General features: G+C 39.8%; 1 protein-coding gene across 1 annotated transcript; it reads right to left on the bottom strand.

The window, feature by feature from the left end:
- Positions 1-165: 165 nt before the first annotated feature.
- Positions 166-14,445, bottom strand: letm2 (leucine zipper-EF-hand containing transmembrane protein 2). The gene is made up of 11 exons (XM_071483223.1): positions 14,197-14,445; positions 13,079-13,147; positions 11,402-11,939; positions 8,946-9,089; positions 7,559-7,702; positions 7,080-7,283; positions 6,456-6,575; positions 6,080-6,199; positions 5,372-5,470; positions 4,380-4,448; positions 166-3,456 (listed from the first exon to the last, which is right to left on the bottom strand). The coding sequence occupies exons 2-11, from the start codon at positions 13,123-13,125 to the stop codon at positions 3,400-3,402; spliced, it is 1,542 nt and encodes a 513-aa protein (XP_071339324.1). The 5' UTR covers positions 13,126-13,147; positions 14,197-14,445; the 3' UTR covers positions 166-3,399.
- Between the last annotated feature and the right edge of the window lie 1,152 nt (positions 14,446-15,597).

Below are 15,597 nucleotides of genomic sequence, written 5' to 3'. Positions count from 1 at the left end.
AGAAACCACTCATTACTAAGCTGTATGTGGTGCTAAGTGGCTTCCTTACATTAATAATATTAAATGTTCATATGTTTGACTATCACCAATAAAAAAGGGATATTCTCACAAAACAGTTGAAGTCCATAAATTGGATTATCAACAAACACAGATAGGAGACGTCTGTAAAGGGTTTCATGATTTTAATCATGTAAATTCTGGTTTTTCATCACCCCAACACTCATATGCCATGGTAAAGTGACACATACATTTAATGCAGGGTTATAACTAACTGAGCAGCAGTGCAATTTTGAACTGAAAGAAATTAGCCTGTTGACGGAGGACACATCATGATGGCATCGATGCATTAAACCATCTGAGACAGCAGTTGGTACAAATAGTTTCCACACAGGCACATTGTTGTTAACACACAATATGATGCTGAAGAATGAAAAGGAAACAAACAGTTCCAAGAGTTGACAGAAGAAAGGTCGTTTAGGATAAGATAGGATGAATAAATGAGGGATGCGGGGGATTGCACCCTGTCCAATAACCACCACCTGGAGCCAGCCGAGTTGTTTAATTTCTGTGCAATCTTTTAATCAAACGGATTAAGTCAGGAGACCTTCCAGCTGATCAACTCAACACTGTGACACATCTTTCTCAACAGATCAGTGATATGTTGTTAAAGAGTAACTTAACGCCCTCTGAGGATCCTGTTTTTGCTGACCTCCAGCTGTACTCCAGGCCCCTGTCACACCACTGTTTGGCGTGGTTACAGTTAAACAAAACCACACACATCAGAAGCTAGGTTTCCATCCAAATGTGGCACAAATTTAAAGTGAATTTAAAGCAAATATGTTTTAATTAATCCACCTCTCCACCCACTATTGCTATGTGAATATTAGGAGTGGTTGCCATTAGAGAAGAGGATAGTGCAACATATTTATATGAGCCCCAGTCAAATGTCATATGGTGAAAACCATGTAGGAAACATTACCAAACAGAGATACAGTTTGTTTGTTTGTTTTTTTGCTTTATGTATTAATTATGTATTAATAAAGGTTTCAGTTTCCCTGATCAGTCCACAAAGATCTGACTTTTTCATCTGTTGCTATTTTGTCTCTATGGTGGATGCTTCATTTATGTCATTTTTTGTCCCAGTCTGATTCCATTGCACTATGTTTGCCTATATTGAAACGCTAGTTCTTCCACCTCTGCCAAGCAAAAAAAAAAAAAAAAACTTTTTTCTAATCTTTTATATTTTTGTAATAATGACCACTGTGTACTCATAGGTCGTAATATCAACATGTTGACAGGGGTCACAGCTGGTGTCATTCCATTGCAAGATGGTCTCTAGTGTTAAGTCACTCTTTAAGAAGCACCATAAGAAAACTACCATAAATGCTAAATAAAATCAGTTCAGGGGAAATCTTGGGAATATAATTAATTTTAAAAAAAAAATACTGCAGCAGCACACAAACCAGAAATGATAAAGCGCAATTCTTTTTTTATCAATTTATTTTTTTTCTTCATCTCCTTCACACCACAAGTGCAGATCTGATTGAAAATGTGATCATGTTCCATCAGCATCAACACTGGTGATTATAAGGAAAGGATTCATTTGGATTTGGATTTGGATTGATACTGGGATCAAATGGAAAGGGAAGGGGAGACATTCCACTGAAGAGAAAAGGTGCAACTGGGCGTTTTTAAACACACTGAGGTGAACTGTCAAAGTACAAACAGACATAACAGAGAAAATCTGTTCTCTGATGAATAATGCAAACATGAACCCAATCGCCCTTTAACCTTAGGCACATATGTAAAACCAATAATATAAATCTTCATTAGTAATCAATCTGCTTAAAAAAAATATCCTTTCATTTATGGCCTCCATCTCTGGGAGGTGCCTATGGATAAATAGCAATGAGGAAAACTGATGAAGACAAACTTACATCCAGCTGCAATTAAATTAGTGACTCCAACAATGTCAAACGTATAAGGGAAGATGAGAGGGTTACAAAACACACCTAACTGTATGTATTCAGTACACAACTATGCAGTAAACCTTCCAATAACAACTAGTGGGGTCATATACTGTATTATTATTAGAGCTTAATAAAGTAGGACAGTTGGGCGAATCAGTCATATCGCTACATATTTACTTCTTTTAGTGCCACAATACCAAAAATAACATTAATCTCATTTGTGGCTTCTCCCCGACATTAATAATATATCTTTATGGATAACAGCAAACATTTTCTGTTTTTAGTTTCAAGAGATCTTAGCATCATAGTGTTAAAAACACAATACATACAGTGTATTTTCAAATAAAATCTGAGTTTGTTTTTTTTACAGATTGTCCATTCAGTGGTTTACCACTGGTGACGGACTGCACTTTACCAGTGTCACCTCTGGGTTTAAGGAGTGACCACTCTCTTAACATAACAGTCTTCATTTACTCATTGAAGCAGCAAGAAACTACCCTAAGTCACTCTGTTCAGAGGCAGAGTCGGTCCAAATCTGCTGGTCCAGCCGCTGATGAAATGCGATTATGACATTTACACTGAACCTTTTGCATTTTATTCAACTGCAGGCTCAGACTGTGCTGTCTTTTGATGTGTACTTCAGTACATCAGCATGGTCCAGCTTACTGAGCAAAGATGAAGGAAGGACAGCAACTGAACCCAAAGATTCAGCAGAAAAATTGAGAACTTCTCTCTTGGCCTGAACAGGAGCTAAAAGGGTATGCAAATAAAACAAAGTAAAACTGCTAAGACAGGAAAACTTGAAATTTTTCAAGAGACATTAGGCCTTTGCATAGCAAACTGTACAAAGCTGCTGCTCTGATGTAAGAGAGATGAAAATATACAAGATATTTACAAATTTACAGGAGGAGGAGGAGGAGGAGGAGGAGGAGGAGGAGGACACCATCTAGACTGTAGGAGGCACCATCAATAGACAGCTGACCAGGATCAGCCATGGGCGGTTTGGGTGTCACTTCTAGGACATCAGGTTGAACAAATCACACCATCAATGGGCTGCCAGTCCAGTGAAATTTCAGGCTGGTTTACCCAGCTCAAACGGAGAGTTACAGTGAACGGAGTGCACAAAAGCGGCGGTAGAGCGTTGAGGGTACGAAGAAGCCGCTGCTGAGACGAAGCAAAAGAAGCATCCGACCTTTCCTGGGTCTTTGCAGAAAGAGGGACGAGGAGGGATCAGGACTCCTGCATGGGTTGTGTGATCAGCTGTTATCACTAACAAAGACACTACTTCCTCTCCCTCTTGTCCAAAGAGGGGAGACAGTAATAGAAGGTAATATAAACCATTGATGATCCTGTCACTCTTCTCTCCCTCCTGAGCGCACAGCTCTGTGTGAATCCATCTCCCCTTCAGTCCAGAGGCTCCTGCTCCTCTTTACACACCGTTGGCACTCATCTTGCTCTTCTGGGTCACCTCTGTCGCCGCTTTAGCCTGCGGAGGAGGTCACAGAACTGAGTTTAATCACAATATCCATTATTTCCCATTGAAAATGTATAAAACAGTCTGCTGGGGATCGAATTGTTTGAGGTGACATGAAACATTTATTTTATCTATTTTATTTTGTAAGCTCATAGCCATGATGTGACAGTTTGGTATATGGGGGTCTTGAAAAGTTCCCTCAAAAAGGCCTCAGAAGGTAAAAAACATTTACAAACATTTTGAACATTTTTTTCTTGCCTGTTACAGACAGTAACAGGAGACAGTAGCCAGGAAGCTCAACCACACCTAAATGTAGCAAAAACCTTTTTAAATGGTTAATCCATCCATCGCTTCTCAGTCTTTTACCTGGGTCCAGGCACAGATGGATTATGAGACAAAAGGCCCCTGGGCATAGAAAAGTAAAGCCCCCCACCCACCCCTCTTATGCTATGAGAGTAGTTTGATAGATACTACAATCACATTAAACATTTCAACTCACAGGGGTTTTAAAATGTATTTTAAATGTCATGTGGTACCTCTTTAAATGACCGTTTTGTTTATAAAAACAAAAGGACTGAGAAGCGACTGTGACAGGTCTATATTTAACAGCTATTTTTAAAACCTCAAACAGTTTAAATTGCTGTTGAACCGTTCGTACTTTGCATGTAGCTTTCTGTATATGAGTGTTACTCTGTCAGATTTATTTCTTCTATATATCTGAACAGATTTCCATCAAGTCTCTATACTTTCCCTATTGTATTGAAGTATTTTGTGTCCCCCCAGAGTAGCTGCTGTGACCACTGTGAGAGATTAGCATGTCATGTGAGAAAGATCAAAGCATGGAAGAACTAATTGGATTATGAAGCCCTGTCCAGCAGCAAATCCCAAACTGGTTTCTGTGGCTGCCACAGGTCCAAGAAACAATGGGTGCTCACCTGTAGGACTTCGGCCGCTGTCAGAGGTTTGTCTGAGACTACAGGAGCCTTGTCTCTTATCTCCTCGACCTACAACAAAGAGTACAAATTATATAAGATGGAGGGGTCCTGTAGGATTGTATAGTTCTTATGCACAACTCCCACACTAAAGCTGTTTTTGTGTTATTATCATCAAATACTAACGTTAACATATTAATGTGTCATCTTTTCATGAACCAGCCTTTTTCCAATGTATCTTAGACAGTTCACCTACTTTATAAATAGTCCATTTAGCTTAAGAAATAGTGTAGACTCACGTTAAAAAAGATTAACCATTAAATATTCTGATAATCTATTAATTGTTTCACATATTTTTTAAGCAAAAATGACAGAAATTCCCTGGTTGCAGCTTCTTAACTGTGATGTTTTAATTATTTTCTTTGTTATATATAACCCTATGCTGAATATCTGTGGGTTTGGGACTGCTGGTGTAATAAGACTCTAAATAAGACTCTACATGACCTGTGGGACATTGTAACAGGCATTTTATGGAACAGATGATTAACTGAGAAAATAATCTGTCGATTAAATCAATAATGAAAACAGTTAGTTTTGACATTCTGTGAGATGCACATTTTTACTTTCTTGCAGAGAGTTAGACACAAAAACCACCCTATCTGTAAGGTAAATATGGAGCTAGTAGTAGCAGCAGGTTTGCTTAGCTTAGCATAATAACTGGAAAAGGGGGGCAAGAATTAAGACAGCAAATAAGTGCAATTTCCTATTGTTGAAGTATTCCTTAAAGAATCTGGAGAATTTTCACAACCCCAGGTGTCCAACAATCCCATAATTTGCTTTTGGGATTGACTGAATGAGAATATCAGGACTCGACTGTGATTAGAAAAACAGTCTCTGCAAATGGTGATGACCCAGTTTCCTGTCCACCGTCAATACAGTTCATCTTGTCTCATGCTGCTGTGTGTTTTGTGGCTGTGTTTTGGGAGTGCACTGACCGGTCTGTCCTTGATGATGAGAGCAGGGTCTGCCAACATGTCAGTGCTGACTGAGGCTGTGTTTGCTCCTGTGTTCTCTGCCGGGGGAGGAGTAGCTTTCTGCAAAAATAACACCAAACATCTGGTAAGAAAACTACGTCCAAACAGAAGACGACAGAAGAACCAGAAGAAGAAATCTCCCTCCACTCCAAAATGTGTTGTGCCGAGTTGTGTTTACACTAGAGGTGTGTCTGTTTTCACATTTATCTGCTTAAGGTTAAAAGTTTCTTTGTCTTAAACCTGAGTTTAACGTGTGTACGTATGAGCATGTACAAGCAGTATGTACCTGCTTAATACCTGTTTCACCATCATACTGGCAAAGGTATGAAAATCATCAGCGAAACCAGTAAGGATGAGCTACTGGCTTTATTGATGTTTTTCACTGTTATCATGCACTGGGACGTTTCATAGACTAAACCATTCATCGATGAATGAAAATAAATCATTACTAATAAACAGACAGACCCAGAAACATCATAAATAGTAATGAAGAAGCTGGTTGCTTTAGATAACGAGAGCAAACACTGAATGTACCAAACACCATTGACCTGTGTACCAGCTATTTAGCAGCTGGAATGTTGAACTGGGTACAGCTTTCTCTAATCTGTACATGGGTGAATATGCAGAGGTGTGGTCTCTAAGATGATAAGTAGATTGTAAAGTTCGAACCTCTAGTTTGGGAACAGGCGGGATAACTGGGGGTTTGGGTTTGAGGTCAGTCAGGTACATGGCTCTGGAGAGCAGGAGCAGCGATGGAGGCACATTCTCCTTCAGGTGAAGGTCCAGCCACTGGATGGAGGAAGATAACATTTATTAAAGGAAAAAACAAACCTGAAGAATGATAATGCCATTTAAAAGGATTCCTCAGAGATCAGACTGGATGTTTGATATATGGAAAACAATTAAATCCATTGTAGTCTGTCAGTCAAAATTTCTGTGAATTCTTCAGCCTCAGTAAAGTGTCACAGGGAATCACACATTTGTGAAACACGGATTTAGTTTCAGTCAATCAACAAAAGCTACAAACTGTCAGTCAGTTGCTCACCTGCTGCATCTGCAGACGTAGCTGATCCGTGGTGAGACCCAGAGACCTCATCCCACGACTACGACATGCTGCCTGCAACTCTGACACACTCATAGCTGCCACACCCTCTGCTGCAATCATCTGTGAAGACACCAGGAGAGGGAAGTTAAAATATGATGATCAAGCGTGAGAAAAGACGATGTGTAGAATACCACCAACCATTTTTGAAACTTCACCAAACTTTTTAGATTGTGGATGCTTCAGAGAACCACTGATTTCTGTTGATTTCACTACAATGTAAAATTCAATTTGACTTGATTCATCACAGGAAACTCAATAGTTTAATGTGGTTAAGTGTTCGACAGCATGAACTGTTAGGAAAAGTTAGGAAAACAGTTGATACCCCAACATAAATGCATAAATGGACATCTGCAGTAAGTCTGCCTGAAAGATACAATTCATAAAACTGATATTCTTGGGAAAATGAGCAGCTGTGAAAAAAAAAAATATATATATTATAAAAAATTGGACAGTGTGACACACCCAAGTTTCATAATCTTTGACCATTTCTTCCTCTCATGACTCTTAAATCCTGTCGACAGTTTCTCTGCTACATAACCACAGGTTCCCAGTCCTCTGTCTCACCTCATCATCTGATTTGATGGTCCTGAGTTGCATCATAAGCTGAAAACGCAGCAAGTTGTTGGTGCCGATGGGCTGCAGCTCCAGCAGTTTGCACAGAGCCACCAGCTGTGGGCGCTCCAGGTGCTCCAGAGTCAGCTCGTCCTCAAACAGCTTCGAAAACCGGACGATGTCCTTTGTCGTGGGCTGCTCACCTGTGCCGCGGACCTGAAAGGGATGCACAGATGTCACTGAGGTGAAGCAAAGAAACCATCACCAAAGTGAACTTCAAATGGCTTTACTGACAGTTTCAGACCTGCTGACAATTATCTGTGAGGAGCACAGGCAGGTTCACCTTCTAAGCAGCCCCAGGGCAAAAGACCCCTTGTATACATGGCATTTTCATTATTTCCCCAGTACTCCAAAGGTGAAAATGTAAACACGGGCTGCCACTGACTTCTGGAACATACAAGATGTTGAGATTTACCGTTGCAGTAATTTACCTTTTGAACATACGTGGAGAAGCGCTGCGTTTCATCCTCTGTCTGAGCTTTGGCTTTATTTCTTCGGGCCATCTCAGCAATTGTCTCTTGGAGAAACTTGGCCAGTTCCAGCTTCGCAGCCAGACCCTTCTTCTGCTTCTCCTCCTGCATAAAGAGGAGGGAGGAGACCTGGGTTAGTTTAGAAGTTTAGAAATATAATTTAAATACAGTTACAGTATGATGAATTACTATACAGTTAACAAAGTTGCAACTTCTACACTTCAGTACACTGTGTTTATTACATTACAGGTTCTGTATATCTCAGCATGGCAAACTTAAAACTTCTCATTGCGGTAGTCAGATACAAGTACAAAAAACTCAATATGACACATATGCAGATCATGAAAACATAAAAATAGAAGTGTGGTGATAAATGTTGTTTGGACTGCAGGTTGCCCTTTTGCTTTGCTTTTTCTCTAAGCCACATATTATTGTACTTATTTCAAAAGCATCATGTACTGTTGTCCACCTTTAACAGACTTGTTTGTTTGTTTAGCTTCTCCTGCATCGAAAGAGTAATTTTATATTTAATTTAGCAGACAACCTGAAATCCTGAAGAAAAATGTTTATGTGATCTATCAAGGAGACAATTATAAATCAATATTTGATCAAACAGTCATTTGAATTATTACAAACTTTTCGCACCTTAATGAATAAAGAGTGCGTATATTCCCTATTAAAAAGCCCCTGACAGTGTTTGCTGTTGGTTCACAACAGATCAGAACCTGGACAGTAAATTATGTAGTAAATAAATGTTACATTTCTCTCTGGTATCTCCCACCTGCATTTTTGACACTGTACTGCACTGTACTGTATTCTGCTATCACAACATGCTGGGTTTTTTTTTTAATTCTTCAGTCACATTTTCAGGGGCCGGACACCTCTGTGCTGTCCAGGAGCTTGAGAGCATATCTGTGAATCACTCAGCCGTGCTCCAGCACATCCAGGGGACACCAGATTTGAAAAGCCAACTGGACCAAGTACAGAAACCTGCTGCTTTTCCTCGACAGGAGATTAGAAGTTTACAAAAGGAAAGTCATTTTATTGGTGTATTACAATACAGTCTAATTAATTAGCAGGTTTGTAAAAGATTAGGTCCAGTGTTTGTGAGGCTTTTTAGGGCATATCGCAGGTTTGGCTTGTGTATATTATGGCACAACTCCCAAAGTAAATTGTCCAGATTAGATAGTCAGCTGCTTGCACAGCCAGAGGCTCTTGGTACAGCCATAACTGACACGTTACATAATCACAGTGAACCCTGTTGCAGGTCATCCAGGCGGCTGTCTGTGTACGCGTGTCTGTATGCGTGTGTGTACGCGTGTGTGTTGTTGTGTACATGTTCACATGCCTTTTTGGACTCTGTCTCGAAGGTGGAGGGCAACATCTCTGGGAAGAGTTTGAGAAAGACGGGAAGAAGGAACTCCATGAAGGGGACAATGATAAACACCATGAAGGGCACCAGACGGAACAGGTCAGCACAGGTCCTCATCAGCTGTGGACACAAGAAAAACAACGCTCATGTAACAAAATGTGGACGGAAACATGTGCCAGTATTCACACAGTGACACTGCTGTCAGTGCCCAAGTCTGTAAGATCCGCTGCACATGCACTGAAGCTCTGCCACTCCTCTTAGAAAATAGTCCAAATATAGTTTTGTGATAGCATGTGCACAACTTGAGTCAGTGAGCCTGCATACTCACACTGGGACACATGTACATCAATCAGTCAGAGACACATACAGTATGTCCTTCTGCAATCATCTATCAGCGTCTGCTTTACATGCTGTGACGGAAGTGCCTTCTCCGGAATTAGCACAGATGGGTTTTGGAGAGAACTCACAATATAAAACAACCTCTCACCATAACAAAGTCCATTTTTTAAAACATTTTTATATTTTTTGAACACAACTATGACTAACACAGCTGGCCACATCATCTAAGTGCTGTTTGATAAGTGACTGACGCATCTGTCAGTGTCATGGCTAGCGAAGGTTTAGGGTTAGACAGTTTTAAATTACTGACACCGGAGCAGCGTTGTGAGCAAGTATGCAGCTCAGACGGTGAGAGGGTTTGTTTTAAAATACATAAACATACAGTAAGCTAGAAATGAGCCAATAAATCACAAGGATGTGTGTCCTGCTTAGTACATACCTTGGTCACAACTCAAAATTTAATTCATTAATCTGATGGATCCTTCAAACGTGTTTGCAGGATGTTTGAAAAATCTGATCTCACTATCAGACACTAAAATATGGATATAAGCCTCAAAAGCCCAGATTCTGTTGCGCTATATATAAAATATAACTCCTCAATTTGGTGTATATTTGCCTTTTAATCTCCTGAGAGAACACTGGTCTGCTCCACACACCGACAGTGGCAGTTCTTAAAAGTGAACAATAAGTTACAGAGAGGTCTGTTTAACCACTTCAGCACACAACTGCATACCTGCTCTTGTTCACATCTGTTACGACCTGGGGAACACGCAGTACACATTCCTTATTGACATTTAACTGTGTGAAATGCTCAAAGGAACCCTTGAGCCATGAGACATTCACAGATAACAACCCAGACAGGGAAAGAGTGACAGAGGAGCAGGATGAGGACAACTACTTTTTTGAGCCTTTTGTAATGACAGAAAATAAACCAGATGTTCAAAGGAAATGGACAGACATGCTGCCTTGACCTGAGGGCAATATATGACAGTCACTACTATGAAGCTGCAACCAACAACTACCTTCATCATCAGCTTGTGTTTCCATTATTTTTTGATGAATTGTTATATATCCAAAATGCTCATTACAAGTTTCTTAACCCCAAACTGACTTCTACATGTTGCTGGTTTTCTCCAACCAACAGACCAAAATCTAAGCAGCCCTAAGTAACTCAGTTTGGAGCCCTGCTAGTGGCAAGGCTCTGGGGGTGGCATGTCTGTCCATGTGCAGTTATTTTTAGGTACATTACTATTACAAACAGTTAGCTCTATGGTTTCACTTAAGCAAAGAGATGAAATAAAATTGAAGACCATGCTCAATATCCTCTGCCTCTTCTTTCCTGGTGAGTTCTTCTGGTTAGACTATAGCCTAAGTTGTGTTTTAGGAAAGGAGCAAAGAAGTTCTTAATTTGCAATCTAATATTATATATAAGCACGTGTGTTCTTGTCAGACATGTACTCAGATACACCTGTAAAATCTAATGCAATCTAACACAACAGCTCAGCCATAAATTCTATCTTTCCAGAGATAATTAAGTTCAGGTTAGGTTAACACTATCAGTGATGTGTTCATTTAGCTATATATCTATAATTGATGTTTTAGTTTATCGTGGTGTTGAGCTGGATAGTATCATATTGAGGCATTTCTAATAATGTTCCCACCCTTTTTACAAACATGAGTAGGATGAAGAATATCAGACATACATTTAAATATAATGCAATCTATTAGACCAACTCCGCTCACCAAGACCTCAATAATAAATAAATAGTTGAATGAACAACTTTCTGACTGTGTCAACAAAAACCAAAGATTATAATCTTCCTAAATGTAGAATCTGAGGCAGAGCTATTGCATTGAATTGTCTGGGTGCACCTGGTAAAGTGGAGTGCGTTTTTCCACCTCTGCAACTGTGTTTTTGGTGTCTTATATGTCCATATGGGCTTGGACTTTTGTATAAAATAACTTTTTTACTACAAATTCTCTAGATGTTAGTGTGTGACATTGCAGGGCTTCACAACTTAGATAAAATAAACACTGTAAACTCAGACAAACTGAATAATCGTCAACCATAATACACATTTAACTTCTCTTACCCTTCTCCTCTCCCTGCGTGTGAGCACTTGTCCATGCAGCAGCCTCCACACCATCCTGCCTGCAATCTTAATGTCGATGCCAAGTAACCGAAAGCCATTGTAGTAATGCTTCAACTCATCCACAATCCTCTGATACAGAGACTTTTTAACAACTGCCCTCTCCTGCACCGGAGGGACAGCGGCCGCTGTGGTGGTGGCGGATGCTGGAGTGGAAGATGATGGGGGTTGAGACTGGGGTGCAGCGGCCACAGAGTCCTTTTTAGCTCCTGGAGAAGCATCCTGGGCGGGAGGCGGTGAGGCCTTAGTGTTCTCTTCCTTTATATCCTTGAGCCAAACACCTGAGCTGTGCAGACAACGGGCGAGCAGGGCGGAGCTGTGGCTATGGCTGAGGGCATGTCCTCGATAACAGTAGGGGTAGCCGTAGCGGGAGTGCCTGAGTGGGAATGAGGACAAGATGTGGCGGGGAGGGTCTATGTGGAGATAGGCTTTGGAAGACAGAGAGGAGCAGCTGTGCCTCTTGGACAACAAATATGATCCCCTGTTGACAGCAACAAGAAAAACTGGTTAGTTATAACGCAATATTGTGCAAGGGAATGTTCTCACAAAAAATAAATAGAGTGTATGTGTAGTGCTCAAATATGATCAAAACTGATCAACAATGCACAGTGTACTTTTGATAATTAATGCATCAGTTAAAATCTGTGTTTTGAGAGATTTGTTTAAATAGTAAAAAAAAAAAAAAAAAAAAAAAAAAAAAATCTACTCAATGTTTTCTAGGAATATATGTAAAATTAACATTACCCGCCTGTTAAAAAAAGAAAAAATAGACTGACAGGGACGCAGAGATTCCTTAAGTCCTCACTAGTTCTGAAGGCAGGAAAAACGTGAAGAGTGATTCACTTCCAAAGTTACATCTCAGCCTGGTCCATTGCCAACTTGATGATTTAATTTCTGCTTACTACTCCTTACTGACTGCATGTTATTACACTGTATGACACAATCAAAATCTTGTTTCAGTCCAAAGCTTTGCAGACTTCTCTGCAACTTACTAGCACAAAATATGTCCACCTGTATTCTAGCCCTTAAACACAGAACAGATACAGAAGAGCAAATTCTAACATTGTCCGCACATAATACACCATTCAAAATATAAACAAACTACCGTCTGAACTTGCATGTATAACATGTGACAACATCATAAACAATTTACCAAATACAACTTCAGTGGCTCTCACAGTAGGGGTCATGAGAATTTAGGATACTAAAAGTGAGTTCAGAAAAAAAAAAGAGAGAGCTGCCCTAACATCTGCAAACTGAGCCTCCTAGTTAATATAATAATATGTTCTAGTCTGGTAGCCCAGTTTTTGATCTTGCATCATCAGTAGAAACCACTGTTGTTGTGTGTGTACCTTACATGTGACTGAGGTCATGGGACGGTTTCACTGCAAAAGACACTATGTAAACATAGACAGCCTGTGTTTTTGACTCTCCTCCAACAAAGCAAGGACTCCTCCCATGAGTTTGTAATTACTGTCAGTTGTTCATGTTTATGTTTATGTTATGCTGTTTTCAGTTTATGAAGATAACTACTTGTGAAGCATTTCCTGAACCCCCTGCTTTGCATGGACAGAACTCTTGTTTTATGCGGGCAAGTGTAGCCGTGTGCTGCTAACTTACCTTGATCTTGTGACTGCAAAGAGCACCTGGTGACTAAAGACAGCCATTGCAGAGGCAGATTACAGTATTCTGTTGAAGCACATGGGGGGAGAAGTAGAGGGGGAGAGAGGGGGAGGGGGGGGGGGGTGAGAGAGAGAGAGAGAGAGAGCATGCAGGTGTCTGATTACATTTCACAGCTACAGGCAAACTGGAGAAGTACAAAAAGCTATGAGTGAACTATTGCTCTCCCAAACAGCTCATACTGAATGACATAACATTACAGAAAATAAGCATGTTCACAACAAAGCACTGTTCTTCAAATGTGTTTTAACTAATCCAGGCCAACATGCTGTTATCAGGCTGAAATAATCCAGTTTATTCTCATCATCATGGTGAAATTATGAGGACTGATTTACCAATCCTAAATGAAGCCGTCTTGGAAAAAAAGTGGACACTTGTGTTAACATAAAGGCAAAATTTAATTGTTCATTTCATGATAAATCGAAAAAAAAAAGCCTGGTATTTGTATCTGTTATTAGTTTATGTATGGATTCACCACAAAACTTAAATGTCAACAAGCTGCAGGTTCTGGATTATGTTTAAGGATTTGTTACAAAAGAGCTTCAAAGACCCAAAAAAATACAGACATGCCAAATTGTCGACACTGTCAATCTTTCTGACTCGTCCCCGTATGAAGAATCCTCAATATTATGTAACAACACACGAGCTGCTCATGTATCGGTTTAATTTCCCACTAAAACAATCAACAAACACCCTAAAATCAATAATAGAAATTTGGAAAAACACACACAAATGTTACACATACCTTGCTGTGTAAATTAAGGGACACGGCTACTTTAAATGGACGTAACATAATGCTAAACACGGGAAGAAATCCGCAACATTTCGGTAATTTTCCACTAACGATGCCTCCCCATGTAACTACCAGAATCACATATTCAAATTGTCTGAAATCAGTGGTGAAAACGTGTGGAAAATATTTCTACTTTTCAAAAACTATTGACACTTACTGGTAGCAACTTAGCATCACGCTAGCAACTCCATTAGTCCAGCAGGTTAGCCTGCTAGCGTAGCCGGCTGCTGGCTAAAGCTAGCCAGTGAAATGGCAGCGCACTCACCTCCAGCGTCAAGGACCGAGCTATGGCTGCCGCTGCTGACTAGGCGTTGTAAGGTTTCTCGGTGAAACGTAAATATTATGATCCATCCACAGCAATCGGTCGAGGTAAACGGGAGCAACGAAAGTAACGGCTGGTGTGGTGGTAAACCCATTTACGGTGGGTTCATCGTATTTAACCGGTCCTGTAAACGCTGTCCCGGGACCACTAGTCGTCCGCTCGGTGTGTGCAGCCTTCGCAGGCAGCTGCACTGGGAGGTCTCACTGCACATGCGCGGGTTTTGTGCGTGTTCCCACCAAAGATCGTCTATTTTCAATAAGATCAATCACTCGGTAGCTTAAAAAAAAATGTCTCACGTCCAACACAGTAAAACTGGGCGTAAATTCAACGCATACACCTAGACACAGAATGACTATAAAGACACACAAATCAATATTAGAGAGCGGAAAACAACCACAAATAGCCACAATATGGCTACAAAGACACAAAATGATCACAAAGAGAATAAAACAAACACAAAGAAAAACACAAATCGACTACAAAGAACCATAAAACACAATCAGAAAAACAAGACTACCATAGAGACAATCCCAAAGAGAGGGGAAAACAATCACAAAGAGATACAAAACAACTTGAGATGAACAAAAAATTACCACAAAGACATGCAGGATGATTCCAAGGATTCACAGAAATACTGTCAAACTTTAACTAACAATTATTTTATTATCAATACATGTCACAATTTCTGTAATAACCATTTTGATTGGTGTGGTGTATAAAATATCAGAAATCTATTTTAAAAAATGCTCAACATTATTTCCTGGAGATTTAATTAAGTAATAATTTATCAAACTTGTTGCCAATGGATTCTCTGTGAATCAAATGATAATCAAATAATCAATAATCAATCATTTCCGATAGAGTAAGTTGCAATGATAAAACATCCCTGTGACCCAGATAAGGTACATTATCTAGGAAACTCTAGTGTTTCTGTTTTAAGTAACAAATACATTGTATTGTAATTGTATAAATTGTTGATATAAAATTGATATAAAACTGAAATAGGGAAAAACATCCCTAGGACCAGTAGCCCCTCAGACCTGTGGTCACCAAATCAGTTCAGCCATTGGCTTGTTTTTAACTGGGGGCCAACAGAGTTTCACAACTGGTATCAACAGTATGTTACAGATGTACAAAGTATTTGATTTTTGAATATTTTATATGATTTAAGTTTGTGTTAGGATTGTATTTGAGTGCACGTCTAATTTTTCAATTACAGCAGCTTATTTACAACGTTTTTGGCAAAAAGGGACTCAAAGATGACAGTGGCTTCGGCTTCATTTGTGTTTGAATGAAACTGCTGCTTATCACGCTGCTGTTGCCTTAGAAAACTTTATTATTAGC

This window comes from Trachinotus anak, unplaced genomic scaffold (assembly GCF_046630095.1).
Source record: "Trachinotus anak isolate AG129_WGS33_773 ecotype Australia unplaced genomic scaffold, CSIRO_AGI_Tana_v1 ptg000008l, whole genome shotgun sequence".
Lineage (NCBI taxonomy): Eukaryota > Metazoa > Chordata > Actinopteri > Carangiformes > Carangidae > Trachinotus > Trachinotus anak.
The sequence above is the reverse complement of the archived record's forward strand: the minus strand, read 5'-3'. Positions and strand labels throughout refer to the sequence as shown.

Coding starts and splice junctions, on each gene's coding strand:
- letm2 (XM_071483223.1), bottom strand. CDS start 13,125: ATGGCTGTCTTTAGTCACCAGGTGCTCTTTGCAGTCACAAGATCAAG. Junction 9,090..11,401: donor CACGCAGGGAGAGGAGAAGG/GTAAGAGAAGTT, acceptor TTGTGTCCACAG/CTGATGAGGACCTGTGCTGA. Junction 6,576..7,079: donor CCATCAAATCAGATGATGAG/GTGAGACAGAGG, acceptor GTGTCTTCACAG/ATGATTGCAGCAGAGGGTGT.